Consider the following 26,795-nt stretch of genomic DNA (forward strand, 5'->3'; position numbering starts at 1 on the left):
GGTGTATACTATTTATATGAATGGGCATTTTCTTTCTAAGTACATAAATTCTCTTAATAGAAATGGTTTATTAGATTGGTTAATAAAAATGGTACTATTTCCAAAATGGAACCATTTTCGATTTCGATAATCTTTTAGCATCTTGTCAAGGTCATCACCTTGAGTAGTGTTCTAAAGATATTAATCGGTATTTGCCTTTTATTGAAAAAGATATTTTCCAAAAAACGTTTATTAAAAGGTATATAATTTTTCGAGCACCATTTGCATTTGGTAAAGTGTATAGTAAATCGCTCTTATCTATTTTCCTTATTGAAACCTGTGCTATTGATGTTTCTTATGACTCCAACAAAATTAACTTCTTATGACATTTGAACAGAAAAGCTGACTCATAATCAATACTGAAAGATCATTGTATTCGAACGTTGTATTTAATTTCTTTGTTATAAAATGATGTCTATTATGAAGTAAAAGCGTGGACAAAAGCATTCCCATCCAGAAAAAAGTCTAAGCTAATCCAAATCTAAATTTAATGTATAAGGGTCAGACCCGTCCCACGCCCACGTATTTGATTATACCATACATACTGTATTATACATATACTATACATACTCCGCATTAAAACCTTCACCACACAATTCAGGGTGGTAATTTTGACAACATATTAAGGAAGTATCGAAATCGTGAGTAACCCCGTTTTTTGTAAATATTTGTCGAAATTGTTAACATAGATGACATAGATGATGAAGAAATACAATATTATATCTCTAATTTCTATATTAAAATTGTTCGTTATATCCTTTAAAATTACTTGTTTTATTTAATGTGCAGTGGGGCTAAAATTATATAAAATTATAATAATTTATAAGAGCAATGTATTAGAAACATTATTTTTATCTACTACATTCCCACAAAAAATTGCTCGTTACATCCTTTAAAATTACTTGTTTTATTTAATGTGCAGTGGGGCTAAAATTATATAAAACTATAATAATTTATAAGAGCAATGTATTAGAAACATTATTTTTATCTACTACATTCCCGTAAAAAATTTAATGGATTAATTCATATGTTTAGAAGATTAATTTCCATGGTCAATTATATAGTTGAAAGTAAACACATTCACGTAACTTATTGTATTATTATATCAAAAGTATGCAGAGTTATCGGTAAGAATAAGTAATTATACAAATATAAGAACAACCCAAGATATATTAACGGAGAGTGATTATAATTTATACAGTTTTCTCTTCTTATACTATATATGTCTGAATATAGCTAAATTTATTGTTTCAATATGTTTAACTACTGGATGCGAAATATAACTTTATATGTACTTCTGTTTTATTAATTGCACAATATTTCCATTTTAATTATATTTTTAATTGCCGATTAGTAAATTACGAAACAATCCGCTGATATAAACACGTCAAAGTCTTAACAATGAGTAAGTACCAATGAGTAATCATGAATCAAAATATCACTTTCATAATCTACAGTTTTATTCTACTTAAAGCTAATTTTATCCATATATTCTATATTGATTATATCGATATTAAATAGGATAATGCGGAACAGTTTTCAACAGAAATAGTTCGGCTCATAAAATAAAAAAATATATGAATCTACCTAACAAAAACAGTATAGCAGCGTAGCTATTATAACCCAAACTAAAAGAATATAAGAAATTAAAATATAATATAAGAATTCATATCTTAGTTTAAATGATTTCGGCTATGAATAATCGTTATAAATAGTCGTTTATTTTTGACTTACCTGTAATAACCTATATCGATGATAGAAATTATTTTTAGATGCGAATAATCATTATCGATACTGAAACTTCTTTTTATTTATTGACAAACAGTGTTGGTGACAGAAATTACTTTTACCGATAACCATTATCTGTGGCGAATGTTTTTTGGTTACCACTAATTATTATCCACAATGAAAATCTTTTTTATTCCCACCAAACATCCTCGATTTTTATTAAAATTCAAGATTTAAATTCGATATAATTCAAATTAAAACATTATTGATGGTCAGAGTACGGATTTTTATGCAAATTTATATTTTTATAGACACAATTAAAGAAATAAGACTTAAATAGAGATTCGTGCTTTCTACTATAAATTATAACGAGTACTCTACTTGACTAGGCACTTAATATATTTCTGCATATTTTTTTATACATCTTTTCATGCTACGAAAGCGTATTTTATTTATATTCAAATCTCCACTTTTATGAATACGAATAAATAAACATAATCTATACAAAGATTTGTCTTTCCTACAATAACGATAATATAATAACGAGTAGTATATTTTGAAAATTTTATATATTTTTTGTATACTATATGCATTCTATGCATTTTTGCCCCTTTAAATTTTTGATGAATGTATAAAAATCCGCAGTCTGATAAGTAATATATTCAGTATATAAATCTACTTGAGATTTCTATTTCTTTACAGCGACTTGATCCGTATCACGAAGGGGTGAAAGTGCCAAACTTTCCAGCACCACCAACTCGACAGCCACCTGCACAAAGTCCTTCTCCCTGTGTTTGGGCGGTTGTTCAATGCTGTCCATCGAAAACCAATCGTCTAGTTACCTGTTTCGAATCCATGGGTTGTCCGGGTATTAACTGGGACCCTAACCCATGCAAAGTTTCCATTATACAAGCCGCTAAGCAGCAGGTGGCGAACTTTTACGCTCAGCTCGAGGAAGAGGATTTTTATTAATGGAAACACGTGGAATATGGAATGTACCAAGTTCCAAGGTTTTATTTTATCCAAATATCTTTTGAGCATCGATTACAAGAAATTGTCTCTAGTTTTTTAAGAAACTGAAGGGAATTACTGTGAGTGGATCGAATAATTAATAACAACTTTATATGCAGGATTAATTATGTAAAAAAATCCTATTGATGGAAATCTTAATAGTTGGTAAATAATAGGTATATCGATAATTATAGATATTTTATCTTTAATTGATAATAGATATATTTCCTTTCATTTTAGTTCTTTTGCAATACCATTGGCTTAGGAAGTCCATGATAAATTCAATACGTAGGATATTTTGTATAAAATAAAGTTTGTTCTTCCTAGTCTAGATTTACGTTTATACCTGCAAATGAAAATAGTGGATAAAGAAATTTTGTGGAAATAAGTTTGAGTTGAACATTTAGATGATTATTACTGTTAGAAAATTTGAGAATTTTTAAAACTGAATCTACAGAATATTTTATTATAATTAATTGCAATTATAATTATAGTAAAACAAAATATCGTCGATTATACCGAACTGTTTTTCAAATTTTTAATGATATAAAACTTCCTCCAAATCTGTTGACATGACAATTTAATTTTACAAAGGTACCTTCATAAAAAAAAAACAAATTATTTTATTTCATTTGACCAAATTGACAATTTCATATTTCTTAAGTTTGTCAAATATGTTGACATGTTCAATGTGCATTAACATATACACCAATATACACTTCTATCAAATATATGAATATATACAAAATTTATGTTTATAATTATATTAGAATATTCAGCTTCTTCGATCCACTCAATTATTCAATGTGAAATAACTCGTAGCACATTGCAAGAAGAGCCTGTTCTTCTTTGTTCTCGTATTCTTAGATCGTAAATCCTATCTATAATATAGTTATATTATAGATTCGGTATTTTTCTACTCGCTTCTTTAGATCGTCGTTAACGATGCATGATAGCCTTTTTAAATATAACAAAGCGAACAAATGCGCCAAGAGTTTCGAAACCGTGCACTGTGTTCTTGCGAAATCGATGGATCAGAAATTTTGCGATGGTTGCAATCACTTCAAATATTTTCTGAGTATTGCAATTGTTCCAAGTTAAGTTTAATAACAAAAAATAGTATAATATTGTATTAGGTACAAATGATTCTTTGCAAAAGCTCCAAACGCAAAATGTAAAAGCAAAGAGAGAAATAAGGATGCCCCAGGTTTCTAAACGAAACAAATCTATATAATATATTCTATAAGAAAAACTAAGTAAAAAGTTTTATAGAATCTATAGCTCATAAATATTTATTAAAAAGTTATAACTGAAATACAAAGTAATAACCAATTTTCCTTTAATTGTTTAAATCTGGTAATTAATCGAACATTACTCTTGCCATCAACCTAACCCAAAATCAGTAGATCAGATTATATATATAATTCTACTTATATGGAATTTAAAAACATATTTTCTATGATGAGAATTAGTAATTAGTAGAATTAATTCAAAAATTAATGTATAGAATTCATAATGCATTGACTGAAATTTAGAGAAAATTAGAAAAAATTGTCAATGTAAAAAATTTTGTTTTTGCATTTTTATTTAGAATTAGTGAAAATATCAAGTACATGAATATCACTAATCTGTTTCTCTTTTTTATCAAACAGGCAGTCAGTCGATTGTTATTTTATATTTCTTTAATAATTTTTTAATGAAGCTTTCATGAACATCTATGTTTATATGACATTTTTCTCTCCTCATTACTTCGTTTTGCGGACAAAACTTGAAACATCTATATAGAGTTTCGAACGCCACTTAGAAATTTTTCTCGCAATTAAAAATTAAAAACAAAATCTTCAGAGATTTTTAATTATAGGACATAGCGTTGGAGTATTTGCTGGGGATACTTAACAGATCTAACGAAAGCAATGAAAAGTTTCGTAACCCATTGAAGATCAAAAAATTAAATAATATATGAAAGTTGAGTAAGCGCAACATTACTAGTAACCAGATGTGCATATAAAGTAAATCTTTGTGCTATCAAGAGAATTACACAAAGAATATATTAAAGTAATAGATACAATATATTACAGAAACCCATTACTCAAATCGGAGGTAGAAAAAGGATTTTTATAATTGACATAAATATTTCTTTATCATAGTGATACAAAATACATGAATTTCATAAAATGAAATTATGAATTATGACTTTTCATAAAATTGTAGAATCCATATGGAAGGAGAAATATTCGGTTCGAAAAATTTGCAGCGTTTTTATTATGAAATTCTATCAAATAATAAAATATTCCCAAAAATACTGCCCTTAGTTAGATACTAAAGAGAATTAGGGAGAAACATAAAAAATTCGTTAATAAAACAGGTTTCCTTTTTCAGTAAGACAATGTTAAACTTTATAAATCCAAGAAATTTTGAATCATAGCTGAAACGAATTATATAATATATTTTACAATTATATAATCTATATCTGTATGAATATAATATACTCTCATTATTATTTATCATGATCTTTATAAAACTTAATAATAATATTCTAAATACATCGATCTTGTTGCATTCTATAAAATTACGTTTTATAAGATTATTTATTTATTAAAATAGTGAAGAAAAATATATTAAGGGAATCCTTGGAATTTTCTTTTCGAGCTACAATGTCTTTTGATAATTTTGATAATTTGATAACATAAAGAGAATGTCAAATGAAACGTTGCAGTAATGCAACATTGGTCTTTAATGGGTTAATGAAAATACCTCGTTCAGCGAATTAACGTTTTATGCGAAATAAGCAATACTGGGACCATTAAATCGTTTCCAGACTCGCCACAGAAGGATCAAACGAAACAGGAATCGCTATGCTTTACAGAACGCGATACAATTTCGAGAGGGAGCCAATATTCAACAGAGAGTAACTGATCGTTTAGAATTGGACAATCGCCAATTTCAGTGCCGAGTCGGTTAGCATGTAAAAATATAGATATAAAGAAAGTATGAGAGATAGAGTGAATGTATGAATGAGAGAGAAAAAGAAGAGAGAAAAGAGAGAGGAAAGAGAGAGGGAAAGAGGGAAGAAAAATGCGACATCTGTTCGCATAGTAGACGCACGCGCAATTAAGCATATTCGCTTCTCGTTTAACGAACGTAAAGTTATTAAGTCCTTTGCTTTTTTCCTCTTGTACGTAGTCGTCGAGCTATATTATCGCAGCTTTCTTACATGTGATATAATAGATAGGCTCTTAATTTGCTATAGCATAGTAACATATTTATCTGTATAATATAACCGAACATGCACGAGTATTATAGCGAATCAAAGCTCTTTCGAAACGAATGGAAATACTGAAAGGTATATGAAGAGTAAAGAGAATAATGAGGTTTGCAAAACTATTTGTTTAATAGTCTTCCGATATACATATAATGCATTTTGTGACAAATGAGATTAGAGAATTATGTAGATTCATTATTAGGCTACGAATATTTATGCAAATTCAAATTCTTATGAAAACAATTAAAAAGATTAAATTTAAGCAGATATTTGTTTTGGCAACTCAATATGATAGTGGTTATCATATATTATTATATATTATTAGTTACACATCTGGTGCCCAGTAATTATAAGTGAGACGTCACACTGAAGAAGTGCAGTACTGTTGCTATTTCAAAGATAAAAGAAAAACATGATACACAATGAATTATTATCTTTATATGTTTAGTCTTGTTTATTTGTTTATATTAATCGAGTAGGAGCAAAATTGTTTATATTCTCTTCTTCTTTGAAAAGTTTCTGTTGTAAATTTTATGCACAACAATATTTTTCTAAAATATGCAGTACCTCGATTAGAGTATGAATTTTATCTTTATTTATATTTACTTTATCTATATTTCCTCAGTAGTGAACTTCAAAGTATCGGAAAAATATGAACGGAAAATAATTAATATTAATCATAATTAATATTAAACATTAATACAATTGCTGCCTATAGTATCGAATAACATATTTTAATAACAGTATAAAGTGACATTTTTATTTTGTTCCAATACTCTGCAGTGTTCAACTACAAGAATAAATTTAAATATTTCAAAATAATTATTTTTACTTATTTTTGTTATTTCTATCGTAGGTAAATTTTATATGCATAGCTAAATTCATCGTTCCTCTTGTTTCTTCACCTATGAAGTAAAACTACAGAAGAAGCATAATTTTATTTTCATATGAGAAAAGATTATCTATTTCGAACTATTTTATACACATTAATACCAAACAAACACAGACGAGATAAAAACATTGGAATAAAAATGTAATAATTTCCTTCAGTTCCGATGCTTTTTTTCTATTCTTTCTTACAAGAAACTATCTTCTAATTTTTCATTAATCAATGTTCCAATAATCGAGGTTCTACTGTATTAATAATCGATTATTCTCAACAATTTTCCTTGTTTTTTTCCTTACTCTTCATATGTGTGTATATGTACAGTATGCAGTTGTTCGCCCAAAGGAAATACAATATAATAGATTTTGCTAATGTATTACGCGACAATAGCGTCAGGATACTTTAGTTGATTGCAACTGTAGATGGTTAAGCGAATATTAATATTTCTTGTTCTGATTAATATTTTAGAGCGCTAGCAACGATAAGATCGATATTTTTCTACATGACACGTTGCAAAGAGGAATATGTAACAATACGTGTTTGAACTGGTGTGAAGATTATAGAGATTCTTAGCTCGCTGTAACATATTTAACATTTAACTTTATAATATAATTCTTTATAAATATGAATGTCTAACTCAATTTAATGTAATTTCTTATTTTTACGCCTTACACCAATTCACAGGATGATTCATGTTACAGAATTTCGTATTTAAATATATATAAATATTTTTTAATTTATCCCTTAAATGGTATTTTGGGATAGTATTTTGGTTTGTTCAGAAAGTTCGTTCCGATTTTTAAGGAAAATTCAAACTCAGCATACTTAAATTTCGATACACATTTATTGAATTATATAGGTGCCATTTTGTTTTAACAACCTTTCTTCATCTTCCACGCAACTTGAATATTCCATCCTTCCAAAACCTCCTTTTGTTTTTTCGGCAAAAAACTTTTCAATATGATTTCTCATATTGAGCAAAGAGTTAAAGCTTTTGCTATTAAGGGAATTTTGTAATGACCTAAATAGGTGAAAATGTGAGGCTACATGTCTGATGAATACGGTGCATGGGGTAGCATATTCCAACCAAGTTCCAACAGTTTTTGTCGAGTAGTCAAAAAGATATGAGGCCGCGCATTGTCTTGATGAAACACGACGTCTTCCGATTCACTAGTTCTGGACGTTTCTGTTCAATTACTGTCTTAAATTCGACTAATTACAAGCAATACTTTTCCAAATTTATCGTCTGGTTGTTTGGTAGAAGTTCATAATACAGAGATCCTTTTCAGTCCCATCAAACACAAAGCATGACATTCTTCGAACGAAGACCGGCTTTTGGTATGGTTAAAGGTGATTCATTCCGCTTTCCTCAAGATCTTCCCCGCTCAACATTATTATAAATAATCTATTTTTCATCCCCCGCCACTATTTGCTTGAAGAATGGTGTCTTCTCATTGCGTTTATAGAACAAGCCGCAAATGGAAACGTGATTTTATTCCGATAAATCATGGAGAACGCATACATCAAAACGGTTTATATAGCCAAGCTTCACAAAATGCTCGTGGATGGTGGATTTTCATATCTTATTTCTGCTAATTCACGTGTCGTATAGCGTGGGTTATTCTCGATCAGTACTTTGACCCGATTGTTCGGGATTTGGAGTGGTCGTCAGTTTATGACTCGGACAGCACATCTGCCTTTTTTGGAAAAATCCGAATTTCCTACCGCCCAAATTGTAAACTTTACAATACGGACCTCATCAAGAGGCTAATTGACATCCTAAGTGCTTGATGGGTATAAAGTGAGTATCTGGTATCAATCAGCAACACCAGAGGAGATGCGCCCATGAGGGTACACAGTTACAAGATTGGAAAGAATGGATTCCCACCTCACAGAAACCATGGTGAGAAGGACACCCCCTGGATTAAGAGTTAGCATATAAGGACCAGGCGCTTCAAGGGACCAATCCTTCAACTAGCCTTCAAACAGTCTTACTCTTATCAGACAGTCTTACTCTTCGTGTTATACTAAACAGTGCAAATAAATCAACTAAACGTAACAGTACTCTGTATCTCTAATGTACCTCCACCTTGAGCGTTAATAGCGTTCACGGTTTGCGATATCAACCGATCAGTTGCCGTCACTTAGTTGAGAATTCGCAACACCGATCTTCATCAGTGGCGGAGGGCTTACCCGGGCGTTCTTAATCTTCATTGAAGATTGAAATCATCAACTTTAAACGTAGCAAACCCGCGCAGTTTTTTCAGTTATACCATCGTCACCATAAACAGCGCATATCTTGTTTGCTGCTTGTATGGTATTTCTATCTTTCTGGTAAAAGAGAAGCACCAAGTGCCTATAGAGCACTTTGTTTCCTTTCATATTTAAGAGTACATAAAACTAATAAGAAATAATGTATCCTAACTTTTTTCTAAAGGTTTCTGAAATATTACCTTTTAGAATATATACACCTTTATATTTAGATTACATACATTGTACATAGATATTACATTTCAGAATATATGGCTTGTTTTAACGCCACCTACCGAAAATCGGCACGAACATTTCGGACAACAGGTCTTTTTTTTTTATTTAATAATTTCAATTCAAAATTTGTCCAATTTGGACATTTGGTGAAATTTTTTAGCTGTTTGATTATCGTGTGGGTGGCTACCCCCAGCGGGGTACCATCTTCGTGTTTGTTAGGTTATATCCTTTGTGGAGGACAAGTGACTCACAAAACTTTAAACATTATACGTTGTCTAAAGTTAATTAAATTTACTCGTGATGCTTTGTGTTATTTAATTTTTTATCAGAACTTTTTTTATATTCTATCTCATGTGTCAAAACAATAATACATTTTTTATCAGAACTTTTTTATATTCTGTTGAAGGTCACCACTTTTAAGAAAACTCTACATCTGGTCTTTTTAGCTTTCTAAAGCACCGAAGCCATCGACAGCGTATAGGCAAAAGACTGCGACGAAGGCAGACCATAAACAGTCGACAGGCGACGTTGGCTTCGGGGTTTTTCAGTTATAGAGTAACACTGCTAGCGTGCGGATCTGGACCAGCTCATATTACTATTTCGTTCTTGTACTTTTCACTTCCATATTTAAAATATATTTTTCTACCTTATAATTTATCCACGCGTCTCTCTCATTAAACATCTAATAACCTCAACATATTCTATATCCCGTGTGTTAAAACAATACTAGAAGGAGTATTAATTAATGCAATTAATAATTTTCTATAAAGATATATTAAATTATTTATGTAAAAATGGTTGATTTTGAAGGTATCTTATTTTCAGTATTACAACGTGCTTAAGTATAAAGTACTCAATTGTAGACATTTATTACCCTACTAAAATTACCCTATTAAAATTATTAGTTATTATTAAGATACATTATTAAGATACAACATTAATCTTTTTATTTACAGTGCTCTGAAGAGAGATAAAGGAAGTTCCGTAACTTCGGTAATGAGGTAACAAATTTTGTATTGTTTCAACATGAGAATGCTTCTGCTTATTAATTACCATTGTGTAGAGTTTGATTTTGAATTACACATAAAACGAAAAGTTGTCAGTCATTGAACTAAACTAGCCTTATTGAATTTCCATGGTAATTACTGAATTCGATAAGTATTACTAGATTATATTTCAGGAATATTTATAAAAGGAATTTATTCTGATCTGAATAATTTATAGTAGATGAATTTTTAGACATTTGAACACATTTAAAAAAAGGTATCAAAAAGCATTAAAAAGAATTGGTAGAATGGATCAAATAATTCTCTGTATGCAAGTTAATGAATATAATTATGAGTATACACTTTTTACTACAGTGAAAATTGTCGGAGTTTGCTGTTAGACGAATTTTATGACTACATTGCGAATGTTTATGTAAATTCATATTTTTATAAACACTACTAAAAAAATAATACTTAAACAAAGATTTATTACACCTACTGAATTTTAGAATAAATACTCTTTTACATATTTAGTTTTGCATTTTGTATGCAGTCTATGCAACTTTTGGAACCTTAAAATTTCCTATAAACGCATACAAATTCACAATCCATTTTATGATACAATAAGAAACGATATATTTTTTTAGAGTTTTTAATAAACGTAACAGGGAGAAAAAAGGTGCAGATTATGTGGAAGGGAAGAAGAGGACCTGAGACATGTAATAGAAGAATGCGAAATAACGGGAGGATCAAAAGACATGGAAAAGACACTGAATGAGACTGGAGAAGGATTAATGGAATTGAAAGCAATAATAGAGAAGAGAAGGGCAAAGGCAATACAAGACGGGGAGGAAGGACAAGAAGGTAGCACAGCAAGGAGGCAAAAGACCAAAGGACAATAATGTGTAGTCATAAGTTGCAATAGTTTGTAGTCATTAGTTTTAGCAACTAGAGATAAGAATATGCTAAGGAGTGCAATACAATAAATGTAAGAAATGTAAATCGAAAGTTCGTCCAAAGCTGAAAGGCACGGACTAAAAATAAATAATAATAAATTTAACATAGAATATCATATAGAATCACTATGTAGTAGTCATATAACCTGTATTACTCTGTAACATACTGAAGAAAATTGTATAATATACACTGGAATTTTAGCCTATTAACTGCAGAAGACAAATTATCTCGCTATTTGGATCGTCAATCTGTAAGAAAATACTAAAAGCGAATTCAAAGCAGTCGCGTTTATAGCACGTTCTGTAGATTCGGAAACGACAAACTCGCGTGGTTTTATTTCAAAAATACTCGGCGTCGAGCAGTCGCAAAACGTTGGCGCCCGCTGGCTCACACACCATGCGGGAGAGGACTTAATTTATAACACCCTCAAGTTTTGACGCATTCTTTTTCCACAACCGAGGCTGATGAAATCCAGGCTGTATTAATTTTTAATTTCGCAATTATAGAAGTTTTTGGCTAAAAGACAATCCGATTAAGTTAATAGAAATCAGAGTTATATTATGACTCGTACAATTAGGTTCCAATTACAGCGAAGTATGGAACATTTTGTCTCATAAAGCATGAGAGTATCAGAATAGAGATATGAAAAAGTAAAGAAAGTATAGCAATGTGTACATGACTCACAGGTACACGTAAATAAATAATCAGAAAGAGCCATTTACATTCAATCATTCAACATGAATGTAAGTTCATCAACTTACGTAGTCTTTCAAACAATAACAAAATTGTGACAGGATCATTATATGTACAGTAACCAGAGTCAACAAATGGCCCCAATAATTAGATTACCATTTCGTGAGATTGAAATTAAAGTCTCTGCAAGACTAATGGCTTTTTCATGTGAATAGCATAATACTTTATTATGTTAATAAATGTAAAAAAATTTAATATTCATGTAAAATTTTATCGTATTTAAATATTGATTCTGTCAAAACACGTAATTTAACTTCATAGTTATATAAAATGAAACACTACACTATCAGCTGCATTTCCCTGCAAGAACTTTATCGACCATGTAAGAAAGCAATAAAAGAAAAATAAAAGGAATAAAATCTGAATTGTAAGAAAAAGAAATAATATGACTTCTACCAAACACCAAATGTCAATTAATGTTTGTAATGTCCCAGTTAAGGACTGGTTACACCAAAATCACTCACAGACTCACCTTCACCGCACCTTCTGCGAAAATCAACCATTGGCAATCAACTACATATTATACGAATGAAATGCAAATTCCTCAAAGTTCTTGGTCTATAGTTTAAAATTTGATTTCAATCTAAAACAGTATTAATTTTGTCTCTAATGATGAAGAAGTCGATGCGATTGAAAGGAATTAAAAAAAAAGAGTTTAATAAAGCATTGAAAGAAATTATCTAAACTGACGAACTGTTTTGGAAGCATTAGAAAGTTGCGATTTTGTATTCAGGCAATGCTATATCAGTAGTAGGTTTATGAGAAACATCTTTATGTGTCTTCGCTTATATGATAATGGTATTTGTGACAGTATACCGAATTTGAATGTCCATATCTTGATAGCGAATGATACAAAAGACAGACTTTCCAAGACATTGTACTATCTTGGGAACGTTTCAATGTCAGTATATAACAGAATATGCAGGTTTTCATTTAAAAATGTTAACATTACCTTCACAAGGTGCTTCGAAGGCTTCCATCGATATCATACAATTTTTCTTTGAAACATTTTTTCGCTATCATTCACATTTTTTGAGATATTTGAGCATTGCGAGGTAAACTGAACTCACTATAGATGCAGTATGCACTTCGTGCAGAATATATTCTTCCGTTTTCCCACGGAGAGGAAAAATAGCTTTTTAAAAATTAACTGTTCTTCTGCTTAGTAGAAAACACGAAAATGGTCCCAGATAGGTGCTCAGTGTGTAAGTTCTTAAATCATCTCTTCTCGAGTGAGTAGAATAATCTCGCGCCTCACCGGACATAAAATGGGCATTGCCTGTTGAAAAGCAACGTGACCGGCAACTCAAAGAGAAGAATTTGTTTCCTTTGACCCACCCAATCACTTGCTACTTTAGTAGATTTGTTACATTCTGATTATAATCCTTCTAAATCAAATTCAAATGTATTCAGGATTTTAATTATGTATTTATTAACAGAATCAATTGACTTTCTTGCTTTAATCTTAATACAATATTAAATAATAAATAATATAATTATTATAGTACAATGCAATATTATACAAGAGCTATCATGACATTAAGAAAGTAAAATATTTAGAGATTTTATTAGTAGAATAGAAATCCCAGAATTATGTAAAAATTGAAAATTGATCAGGAATTATAATTGTATGAAAATAGATCATTTAAATTCATAAATTTTCCTTCTAACATAATATAAACAATTTGATACCTGTCACAAACCTTACAATATATAACAAAGAAAATTTTTAGCAGTATTACTATCAACTTAGGTGTAAATATTCATATAAGTTTTGTATTCTTTGAGTTTTAATATATTGAACATTTCGAATTGTTTTCTTTCATTAAATGAAATATATTTTTAAATATTTCTAGATTAAATAACAGTTCAATTTTGTAGCAATTATTCTATTAAGATTTACAATTTTCTTTTATACAAATTTTCTTTATCTATGAAATTTTAGTAAATTTTATTTTTAATTTTTATAGTTTATTTTACTTAAACTGGCTGAATTTTCTAATACTCGTATACTCGTTTCACAAGTGGTAGTTATTTCTTTGCCTATAAAGTATTCGAGTCCATACACAAATACGTAATTTCCAATTATTACTTGAGTAAAAAATATTAATCAAAAAATCACTCAATATATACTAATGGATGAACATATTATTATACATATTATACATTATATGTCATATATGAAGATGAGATGCCAAAGTACTTGGAAGGGAGGATGAAGTGGAAGGACAGGAAAATTATAGCCAGATTCAGGTGTGAAAACGAGACCAAAGCGAAGGAAAACTGGAAAGAGGAGGGAGAAAAAAGGTGCAGATTATGTGGAAGGGAGGAAGAGGACCTGAGACATGTAATAGAAGAATGTGAAATAACGGGAGGACCAAAAGACATGGAAAAAACACTGAATGAGACTGGAGAAGGATTAATGGAATTAAAAGCAATAATAGAGAAGAGAAGGGCAAGGGCAATACAAGACGGGGAGGAAGGACGAGAAGGTAGCACAGCAAGGAGGCAAAAGACCAAAGGACAATAATGTGTAGTCATAAGTTGCAATAGTTTATAGTCATTAGTTTTAGCGACTAGAGATAAGAATATGCTAAGGAGTGCAATACAATAAATGTAAGAAATGTAATTCGAAAGTTCGTCCAAAGCCGAAAGGCACGAACTAAAATAAATAATAATAATATGTCATATATGTACTAAAACCTGCCACTTTAAAGCAAGTACTTATTATTATACAGGGTGAATTACTTAAGAGTTTAAGCTGAAATATTTTGGATACTATTGATTATATCGGAAAATGTTTCATATAAAAGTTGAATGGAAAGACGTAAAGTACTACTTTTATATTTATTTTCCTTCTCCTTCATGTGATAAATTTTACAAACTGAAAGTTAAAATATCTATTAAATCAATAACTTTTTGACATAGGTAGATTAATGACTTTTTGTGGAGAATCTCGAACTATGTACATCGATTAATATACTAAATGACTACTATGACAAAGTTAACTTCCACATGATCTTTACGCGCCCATATACATAAAAACTAATAACATCAATACATATTCTATTTGAAGTCAACTAAATTTTATTTGAAACATTTTAATATGCGGATACTACCAAATTTTAATTTTATCCCACTATAACTTCCTTTACAACAAAAAAACCATACATGATCAGATATCACATTAAGGCACCGTGTCCAGTTAACTATAGTATAAATTTTATTTCCATAACTTGCAACATTTGGTAAATAATATGCTCTAAATGAAACACGGTCTGATTTTAACATTACTTTAATATTCGGATTCAGAGATGCAGCAACATTCATGATACTTTGTACTGGAGAATTCGCTATCTTTGTTTACAAACATACTAGTCTGTATGTAAATACTATATTAAGCTCCGTAGCATCAGCTGCGTTTCGATATTCACATTTTATAATGGCACGCAAAAAACCAGTTTTAATATACGCCAACTCATAACTTTGCATAATGCTAATGGAAAAATCGTATAGACAAGAAGAAGGTGCAGCCTCAAACCATACGCAGAACACTGAAAAAAGGTGATTACTATTAGAAAATAGATGTGTGTACATCTATATTGTACGAGCGAGGAATGAAAGAGAAGAAGAGAAGAGGAAAACGCCATAAGACGAGCGTATCGCGTATGTGTCGAATGAATGAATGTGCAATAAAACAAATTCATTCCTGTTTGAGATGAATAAGAAAATAGAGCGATGTACGTTAATACTTCAAGTTATTCTGTTACATATAAAATAGTTATTCTGCTATATACATTCTGTATTTAATAAAACATTATATTATTACATTAACAGTTACAATAGAAGAGTTGCTCGGAGAAAATCATTTGTAAACAAAGCAAATAGAAAGGAAAGATTAAATCATGCACGCGAGTTTGTTCTAGAAGACATTTGTTTGTTCTAAAAATATGGTGGAATGACGTAATTTTTAGTGGTGAAAGTAAATTTAAAGTTTTTGGTTCAGATGGGCGAAGAATATGGCGAGAGGAGAATGAAGAATTTAAATTTAAAAACATGAAACCCACTGTAAAATACGATGATGGAAACATATTTATGTGCGGCTGTATTTCTACATTTGGAACGGGCAAAATAGTTTTTATTGATAGCATTATGGACAAAAATAAATATTTAAACATTTTAAAAAATAATTTACACAAAAGTGCAATGAAAATGGGCATTGTTAATACTTTTGAGTACTGCTAAGACAACGATCCTAAATATAAGATCGGTATTGTACAGGAATATTTATTGTATAACAGTCCAAAATTATTATACCCTCCAACTCAGTCACCGGATATAAAACTGATTGAAAACCTATGGGAACTAGAACGATGAATTAGAAAAAAAAAAAACAATAACGTCAAAAGAAATTTTGAAACAGCATCAAAGGAAGAATAGAATAATATTAACACGGAATACCTGAAAAAAATCATTTGTAATATGGCCTTGAAGGAAGTTATTATTCAAGATCGCTATAAGATATTAAATCATTTGTAAAATATAAAAATTAAAAAGGCATTACTTATACTTTAAAGTGTCCGAATTAAAGTAACGTTAAAATTAGGCTTTGTTTCATTTAATACGTATTATTTAACAAGTTTTGGATTTTATGTAAATAAAATTTATACTATTGATAAGTAGACACAGTGTCTAAATATTAGACCGAACCGTTTACGTTTTTTCTGATTATGAACAAAATTATAGTGCAACAAAATAAAAATTTTGTTGTGTCTGATTATTAAAGTTACTCACTGTAATTAATAGCATGGAAAATATTTCAATTTAAAACTCATGAGTTGAACTCACCCTGTATATTAATACAAATATTAATATATATTATATATTAATTATTAATGTATCTATTATTAATGATTACTTTATTATTATTAATGATTACTTTAATTTTCCTCGTGATGTTTTATTATTATTAATTTAATTTATTAATTTATTTAATCATAAAAAAAATAATTTAATTGTAAGAAGCTATATGATACGATGTAGAGCATATGATAAGTTATATAAAAATAGCGCTTTAAACCTTTACGTTATTTCACATATGTAGATAGAACGAACGGAGAATATTTTAGAATAAACCTATTTTTATAACTATAAATATAAACAAGGGAGCAATACTTGCTAAACTATAATTAACTACGTAAGTTAGTTAAATGTCAATTATATAAGTGGAATGTAATTTTTAAAAATATTTGTAACATGCACAAGATGTAATTTCTCAATTTCTTGTTTATATTTACTGTTGGGCAGTTATTTCATATATTTTTAATTGTTGAGATATCAAACTTACTCACCGAATAAAGTGATTAAATATAGTAAAGTCCTAAAATACGAATCAAAACTACATATAACATGTTTTAGCTTTGATTTACTCTTTATTTAAAGAATCAGTGCAACTATTTGATTTCGTAAAATAGAATTTATTTATATGTCTTTCATCTACTAAATAATTCATCTACTATATAATTTCTGTACGAAATGGTATAGTGCTAGTAGGTTTGGTAACGGTATGATTGTTATAATAGTTTGATGCTCCGTCAACTTAGGTTTACGCAGTCACTATTCATCATTCACTAATTTCGTCACAACGGTTCTTTTTTAAATACGCTGACAATACTCCATGACAACGCTGACAACACTCCATGACAACGTTGACAACACAAACCCGACATCTTCCAAACAATCGCTGCGATCTTCGAGGTTTTATATCTCAAACTCACACTTGTTATAAATGTTTTAAGAAAAATTTTGGCATATCTATTCTTAAGGTGGAAACTCGAGTTTATCAGCAATGATACTTTTATACTTTTCTCAAACATAAAATAAAAAACGGGAATTTTTAGTTTGGTGAGAAATGGGATTGAGTCTTAATATAAAGAACATATCTTAATATAATGAAGCAGCTTCTTCCTACAGTATTAATTTTGCTAATAATCGAAGCTTAAAACTATTTGAAGAATATGTTAAAAACTTACATATTTATGATTTGGAAATGGAAAATACCGCAAAAGTTCCAAACTATGGCTTTCTATATATGACACAGTATCTCAATATAGTAATATCCAATCTCTTTACCTAAGCTTCGCCGTATCCGCTCGATAAACTAATGTCTGCAGTTGGGTATCTCGTTTCATTCAGCGCGTTACGTTTCTGACATACTAATTGCGGAGCAATACTCCGCGACGATAACCCCACAGTTCATAAATGTATCCCTCCGTGGCATAATTACCAAATTTGCACAGAAACTACGATACATCGAGCGACGGTGTCGTTTTCATGAAATTACCAAAACTAGTCAAGTTGCTGGAGTCTGGTCAACAGCGCACAGTGGTCTATTAAAATGTATTTTATGGTCAAAACTCAATTTTTCAACTTTGACATTTGAAAAAAAATTTTGTTGATTTCTAAAGTTTTGAGTTTCAAAATCCGTACGTACTTCTCTTTTCAGATCATTATAATCTCATGAAATATTACGAATGTAATATATAATAATTCTGTTTTTACTGATTTTTAATTTTGATATCATTTGATCGTTGAAAAATATAAGAAGAAAAAACCTTTTGGAGCTTTTTGAAAATAGGTGATGGTAGGTTTCGAAAGTTTTTGAAGCACGAATAATATTATGTTAATTATACATAATTAATACTTGTTTATATATAACTAATGTTTTTAACATTTTTTGAATAATGGAGAGTGTAACAAAAATATATATTTAGTTCCACAACCAAATGCAAAGATAGTTTTGACATGTAATTTAGTTGACAACATATTGAATTTCAAATTTGCTTTTGTGTGAAAGACGAATTGTTAACACGAGCATGCATATTTCAAGTACAACGTTCTGTATGAATTGTAACAAATAGTTTGTATAGTCTAAACAATATAGCAGGTTATACAGCTTCAAGAGCGACTGCAATTAGAGGTAGACTGCTGCGAGTGAAATGTTTCCATTGTGTGAATCTTACTTATTGTTGGTATTAACTTTTATAAACTAGATGTTGATGCATGCATAATGTCGATTTATGTTGTTATAAACCAGGACTCCGAGCAGCGCGAAAGCCCGGCGATGGTAATTTTGTGGAATACGATTGCGGTGTGTTGATCAGTATGCGGATGAATCTGGTGCGAAATCAAGGAACCGCAGAAAGTTGAAACGCATAAACGAACACGATGCAAAATTAAGGAGTCACTGGGAAAGACGGTATAGACGAATTTAATATGAAGTCGAGGAGCTGCTGGGAGGTTGGAAAACAGCACAGACGAACCCGATCTATAGTTGGGTAGCTGTTAGAAGCTCGAGGAAAATGCAGACGGGACCTTTTGCGAAATCAGGGACCTGAGAAATGCGAACGTACCTGATGCAAAATTAGGGAGTCGCAGGAAGAGTTTAGTTCGCATGAACGAACTCAACGCGAGACCAGAGACTCACTGCAGAGATTTCCTTTGGATTAAGATGTGCGAACGAACCCGATGCAAAATCAGAGAATCGTAAGGAATGTTAGTAAAGACATCGTGACTTGGTTAATGAAAGTCGATATGACTCAAATGATAAAGTCGTATTGTGTAGATATGTTCAACTATGGTGTATAGTATTGCGAGCTTGAATATTAGTAAGTGATTAAAGTGAGTAGTTAAGAAATTGTTAGAAGTGTATACGTGTCTCGAATAAGTGAATGTAATGTGTGTTTCCTTAAAGTCTGATTGCTCGGCTTTGAAGCACTGCCAATGCGGGCAGTAAAGTAACTTAAAAAATTGTAAAGATATATGAGGGATTCGGAAATACAAGAGTTTACTTTATTCACACACAACAGCTATACATATATGTCGGAGATGTAGAGCATTTCTTTTGGGATACTTGGGCTCGAGGTGATGCAACTGGTCGCTGAACGTAGCCACGGTCACGGGATGAACGTTTTAACCTGACAGAAGAAATTCCGATATTGAGGGACACGCTGTATTAACGGACAAGCCCCGGCCAGGAGCAATGCTGGCTCTATGCAGGACTGCCTAGCAACGGCGCCTGGAATTTTGTTGATATTTCTAATCAATATGTAATTGACAAATGAGGTCCAGGCAGTCTTTTATTGAAATCTCCTTGGAGAGTTTACGGATATCGGGGAGTCAGTCTAGAAGATACCAAGCGATACAGCTAACGTAATTTGCGATACAGAGAAAATACAAACTATTGTACAAAGAGTTTCCCGTTGACCGTGGATTCGTTTGAACCCAAGAATATTGTTAAAAGCGTTCGTTAAACTAATTTATTGTTAAACCTTGTAAAAGTTACATCTATTCGTGTTAAACAATTTAAGTGTAATATAATTTAGTTAAGTTAGACAATGATAAACCCAAATGAAGAATTAATACGCGCCCACAACTCAAATGATGATTCAACACAAAACTCTAATAATAATTCGACATATATATATTGCGAAAATCTCGAAAGTCTATGGTAAAAGTGGATCAACAGTTTATTGTGTGCGTATCAGAAAGTAACCCTTCATGGTTTCCGAGAACAATATCCTCCGGAAGTTTACCACGGATCGTATCCTGGCCTACGTATTATCCAGCACAACCGCGACTGTGCCGTATTATTTAGAATATATGTATAGAATATATTTTAAAATGAAAGGCGTTTTTCTTCAAGGAATTTAAAGAGTGAAGTTTGGATGTTTTTGATCCGTAAAAATGTTGAAAAAATCAATGTATGTAAAAATCCTATATTGGTTTCTCGAGAGCAATCCTGTTTGCACTTTGCAAAGTGCAACCTTTGCACCAACATTTCATAGTCATTGTAGTTTACTTTTTCAGGATAGACTTGAAACTAAAAGTTACAGGTCTCATTGTCTGCATTTATGCTGAATCATGTTTCGTGTTGGTTGATCAAATTAATGACTTAACTTGGAAGATCTAGCCGGAAGTCGTTTAATTCAGTTGAGCAATTAAAAAGTTAAACTATCCAAACACACAACATATAAATATAAAATTCAGCATGGAAGTGAAACGATACAGAAAGTTACATTTCCTTGATTTCCTCATTTACAACAACACACTAGGACCACCAAAATAAGTGAAATCCTGCGCAATCCCGAAAACAAGAAACTCCCTCATCACGCTTCAGATATTTAAAAGATAGAAGGAATCGGAAGAATGGTCAAAGAATGAAGGAACGCCAGAGCAAAATTCGCTTGAGACATTTCAGTCAATCTATTTTGGCAAAACGCCATATCAAGATAGATCACTTCGAGAAAAAAATGTTTATTCGAATGGTCGCAAAGCAATCGAAATTTTGAAACATTGGAGCAATTTGAACAGAAACAGCGGGTATTACATCAACAATTTGGCAACCTATCCTCCTGCCTTTTTAATTCGATTGGCCAATCAAATTAAACGACTTCCCGTTAGATCTTACGGGTAGAGCATCCAGTTTGAGCGTCCAAGTTGAGCTATCAGTGTGATCAGCCAATCGTGACATCGCTCAGTATAAGTGGACAATTAGTCTCAAACCCTCGGTTCGATGTCTGCCTTGAGGAAGTAGACTGCAATGTCTAATGTAGACGAAACGTTCGCGCAAAGTGCAAGTGCAAAATGCAAACACGATTGTCCCAAAAATTATTATAATGTCATCTGATCATCGTGAAAGTTTAAAGTCTAAAAGTATGTAAAAATGCTTTTAATTTCAGCTATGCAGTTTATTTTTTTTTTATGAACAATAATTGTATTTTGTTAATAAAGTTCAGTAGTTGAATTATATCAGAGAAACTAAATTTATATTGAAAAAGGATCGATAGAAAAATATGTCTAATTTTGGACACATCCGTAAACCATTATGGAAAAGTATGGCGCGATTAAAAAAAGGCACTCCTCATCGGTTCACCACGGGAAACTTATGCAACTTCAGGCAGTCTGGGACGAAAGAAAAAATGTTCTGTCAAAGGATAATACGTTTTATCAATCACTGTGAAATGACAGAAGTTTCTTCGTATTGCAACGCTCGGAAACAAAAAAAGAGCTGAAGCGTTCGCAACAGCAACTAAAATCGCCGTCACGTCCGACTAACTTCCGGTATTTGCATCTCTCTGACGTCCCTTTGCTCGCTTTCTTCCTCCGTAAAGGTAATAGTCGATAACGAGGACATTCATGGACGAAGGACTCGAGAGTGTTTCCTGTCCAATCAACCACATTGTTCTTACTACCGAAAATGCCTTTTACACTATCACTTTTTCCTTACGATGACAATTAAAGAAAATAACCCGGCGATTATTCAGCTGCCTATTTTTTACGATTTGTTTTCTGTAATCGGTTAGGTCATTTGATTTTTATATGTAATAATTCGTCAAAGATCGGATGCAGTGATCAATGGTTCATTGTTTTGATGAGTATTGTCGATAGTGATATTTAATTGTAAAAAGGATTGAATTGTGTCCAATGCGGTGATCTGTTGTTAGTGATAGACGACTGATAAATTATATTATTATTGTCATGCTGTTTCAATATTTTTAGAATTGAAACGTTTTATTAGTGTTAACGGTTAAATATTTCTTTTAGACATATTCTATTTTGTTCATAGAAACTTATCTCAATGTTTCTTACACATTAACAGTTTTACTATTGTAGTAACATTACTTAATTTATTAATTCTCTAATAATATATTAGAAGTGATGAAACTGTGAATTTGTATGCATTTATGGAGAATTTGAAGATAAACAAATATACAGAATGCACATTATCTACAAAGATATATAAAATATTTTTTAAGTATAATTTCTATACTATCGCCAGTATATAGAAGAATTTTTTATTTAGACCGCATCTCTTTATTATATTCATAAAAATACGAGTTTGCATAAATATCCACAGTCTAGTCAATGGTTAAATTAATGACTTAATTTACTAAAATGAACTTCGATAAAATGATTAACGTCTGAGGTTTTGAATTATGTTAAATAGTTGGTTTTAATTTTGTGGAGAACTATCAGCGTAACCGTCTGATTTACATGAAGAAGGAGCACACTTTATGAAAAATTGGTTGAATACAAATTTTGAGACTGAAAAAAGCCTCAAAGTAACCGAAGTTCTATAATGAATATAAGGTCTTATTTACAGTAATATTTTGTTTCTAAACACATCTACTGTTTCGTCCTGTGACTCTTTGCGTAGCCCAGAATCTATCCCTCGGTCGAGGCGGCCCTCGCCGTCAAGATAATTAGTTGGACCGTAATAATCATAAGAAATTGTCAAAAACTAAGCATTTCGATTTGACCGTTAATTGGTATAAAACACCTTCGAGTCAAGATGTTCCTTATGCTTATTGCTCCATCAGGTGAAAAGTGGGAAACGTGGGTTTCCCGGGATTTTCACCCGTAAGCAACCGATGATGGGGCGACCAACACCCAGCAAGAGTTTTCTTCTGCGACAGCATCGTCACCGAACTTTACTGGATCTACAACTACAGATCAACCAACATCTCTGCACTGGGTTCGCTACTTTAACTCAGTCAACATATATTCATTAACTTTTGATAACTCATATAATTAACATATATATGTCGGAGAAGGATTTGAAGTATGGGCGTCTGATGAACCTTCACTCGAATTGACCATCGTGGTTAGGTATTCTAGCTGATCGTTATTGGTACCGAGGCGATGATTACAAGAGATTACAGGTAATGACGGCAATCGGACAAACGAGAGGTCGATGACAATGAATTTAGGTTCGGCCACGGGAAGACGAATCCGATATGATACACGATCCTGGCGTGACTCCACGTACTAATCGTAATCACTCTCTGAATAAGTAACTCCATAACTTTCTCGATACCTCACTGACCCCCAGTACAAATGGAACTGCCCTTATATAGTCTTCTCCCCACCTCTCGAGTCAATCTTTGTCTTTAAGGAGAGCTGCATAATTATTCCATACCTCTGCTATTACATGTCCGTCCCGTGACCGCGGCTACGTTCGGTGACTCATTATGTCACCTCAAGCCCAAGCCCATCGTCATAAACCCTGAGTACACATAATCGGATTAGCGTCTTACAACTATTTCCTATTTTTATTGCTTAAGGGTAGCCACAATAAAAGTCCGGGCTAGGGTATTGAAAGTTTTCCTAATCACTCCAAAAGAAAAGCCCCGATGTCCTTTCATCTCCGACATATATATACGCAACGAGCGTAAGCATCTTGTCTACAATTGTTGTTGGAATAAAGAGTATAATATAACCTGTTATCTCAGCGTTATAAGTAATTCAACTACCTCTATTATCTTGAATGAAATAGGGGATCGATTAAATCGATCGTAAAATCGTAACGGGAATTTACGACTCCCGTTGACGCGCTTCCTTGAGATCGCGTCTCTTCGCGAATGGTCGACAAATCACCTACTTTTCGAATTTCGCATTAAAAATATCTACTTATCTAAACGTTATTCTTTCACTAATTGTACCACTACAAAGTTTACATCATTTACTTCTTTTCAAAAATATTTACATGCGAGAATAATTGTACAAATAATTTAAACTTCACAATAGCGAAATATTCTATGCCTTATAATTCATAAAAGTGTAGCACACAAAATTACGACTACGCTTGTAATATAGTATAAGATATGGTAAAGTAGGTTATGTCTATAGTAGAATACATATATATAGAAATTATGAATTACTATCGTCAACACGATTTATGTACCGTGAGGTTCATTTTACAGTAGCGGACTAACCAGCAGTTGCGCTGCTTCGTAGGTACATTTCATCGATTGCAACCAATGTCAATCGCATATAATATTATTAAAGCTACAATATTATGAAGACCATAGGGAGAAAATGATAAGGATGAAATTGACAATTGGACCTCTATAACGCGGTACTCCTATAACATGAACTAAAAATTGCGCTATTGCCCCCGTATAACGCGATTAAGAAGTTGCTGGAGATGACTCATTTGTGATATGAAAATATGTACACCTTTCTATTGAATCGAAGCACAGTTTTGCATTAACTTTTGTGCGATAAGGAGGGGTTGTTTACATTGTGTATTGTGGAACGCATATTGTTTTGTTATATTAAAAAAAGACTACATATTTATTTAGTTACAGCTTTTTGCGCTCTTGTATTCATATAACGCGTAATTCGTATTACACGAAACTGCATTTGTTTTTATAAGGGAGCTTATTGTATTCCTTCCGTGACCCTGTGACGTTAGAACTGTATCCGCCTATTTGTTGTATTTCTGTCTTTGTTGTTCTGTTTCTTTACATTCATACATATAGTGTGTGGTCCGTTGTTAGTGTTTGGTATTGACATATGTTGTAACGAGGAGATCTAATTTTTTTATTCAACAGTCGGACGTTAATTTAGTGTGCCCAGTCCTCAACTGGGAAATCATAGTCCTTTTTTTCCCTTTCATATTCCTACATGGTACGTGTTGATCGAGATGCTGAATCACATTGCGAATTTTTGTTCTTTTGGTTGTGTTCCAAGCTTTATTTCATTCTTCTTTTATTATCATCTTTATATAGTTCATACAATCTTGACATGCAAGTGGAATCGTTGATTCAGTCTGTGAGAGGAATAATAACTTCTTTGGCTGCGACATCGGCTTTTTCTTCACCCTGAATTTCAGATAATGTTTATATCCACGTTGTTGTTGAGAGATAGTTCTGTATTGGCCTTTTATATGTACGTTGTAATTTCATGCTTTTTGCTACTTGTGGTTATTTAAGCTTTGATTATACTCATGGAGTTCAAGTAAATGACACGATTTTGTAGGTTTCTAGTGAGTGCAAGTTTCAGTGCTTCCAATGTGATATATGCTTCAGCGGTGAATATCAGTGTCGATTTAGGGAGGATTTGTTATTTTATCATTTATGATAACGGCATATCCTACTCGTGAATCTGATTTAAACGCGTCGGTGTACAGTTGGTTTTAGTGAGCATTATTAATATTTCATTCTAGGAATCTGATATTGTATTTGGTTCTGTTTTTTGATCTCTGGGGAAATCAGCAAAGTTGATATCTGGTAGTACAGGGATGTTAATAGTACAGGGAGCTATTTTTGTTTGATTTCGTTCAATGGTTGGGCGCGTTTCCATTATAGGTAGTTGCGGAATATTGTTAAGTTTAATATGAAATGGGAATTGTAATTCGAACTTCTGTTGTACACTTTTCTATACTTATCTATTTGAGAAAATATAATTGATGGTGGTATTATTTGAGATGCAGGCGATTTTCAGAGCATATTTTCGCTTAAGAACTTTCGTCTTGATTTTAAGACCATTTGCATTAGTTTCGCACAAAGTGTCGCTTACTGGGCACGCGCAGTACGCATCTGTGGCTATCCTTTGTCCTATGTTGCGTATTAGCTCTATTATTTGTAACATATGTAGGTTAGTTGAATTGTATATGGTCGAGCCGTAGTCAATATTTGCTCTTATTAATACTCTGTATGTCTTTAGAAGAATTTTCTGATTAAGTCTCAGTTGTTGTTATTCAATTTCTTCACGCAGAATTCTTTCACGTATTTCATGTGCTGAATGCAGGCAAGTTTACCGTCCTTTTTTTTTTTTTTTATTAACGTGGCGGAAATCCGCACGGTCACCAGGCCGCTTCTGGAGAAAGCGGCGTGGTAGT

The 26,795-nt window shown here is 31.7% G+C and overlaps 2 protein-coding genes across 10 annotated transcripts in view; one reads left to right on the forward strand and one right to left on the reverse strand.

Annotated features, from left to right (window-relative positions):
* Window positions 1-5,282, forward strand: part of LOC122569524 (trichohyalin-like) — a 148,948-nt gene extending 143,666 nt beyond the window's left edge. For 5 of the 6 annotated variants that reach the window (XM_043730683.1, XM_043730685.1, XM_043730682.1 and 2 more), the window contains one exon: window positions 2,470-5,282. In XM_043730683.1, coding sequence (XP_043586618.1) covers window positions 2,470-2,739 — 270 coding nt within the window. In that variant the 3' untranslated portion in view covers window positions 2,740-5,282. The remainder of the gene's footprint in view (window positions 1-2,469) is intronic. The other variant, XM_043730688.1, reaches the window with a different exon arrangement.
* The window catches only part of LOC122569527, a 353,752-nt gene that overhangs the window by 261,111 nt on the left and 65,846 nt on the right, over window positions 1-26,795 (reverse strand). The window lies entirely within an intron of this gene.

The sequence above is a fragment of the Bombus pyrosoma genome, linkage group LG7 (genome assembly GCF_014825855.1).
Source record: "Bombus pyrosoma isolate SC7728 linkage group LG7, ASM1482585v1, whole genome shotgun sequence".
NCBI classification, from domain to species: Eukaryota; Metazoa; Arthropoda; class Insecta; order Hymenoptera; family Apidae; genus Bombus; species Bombus pyrosoma.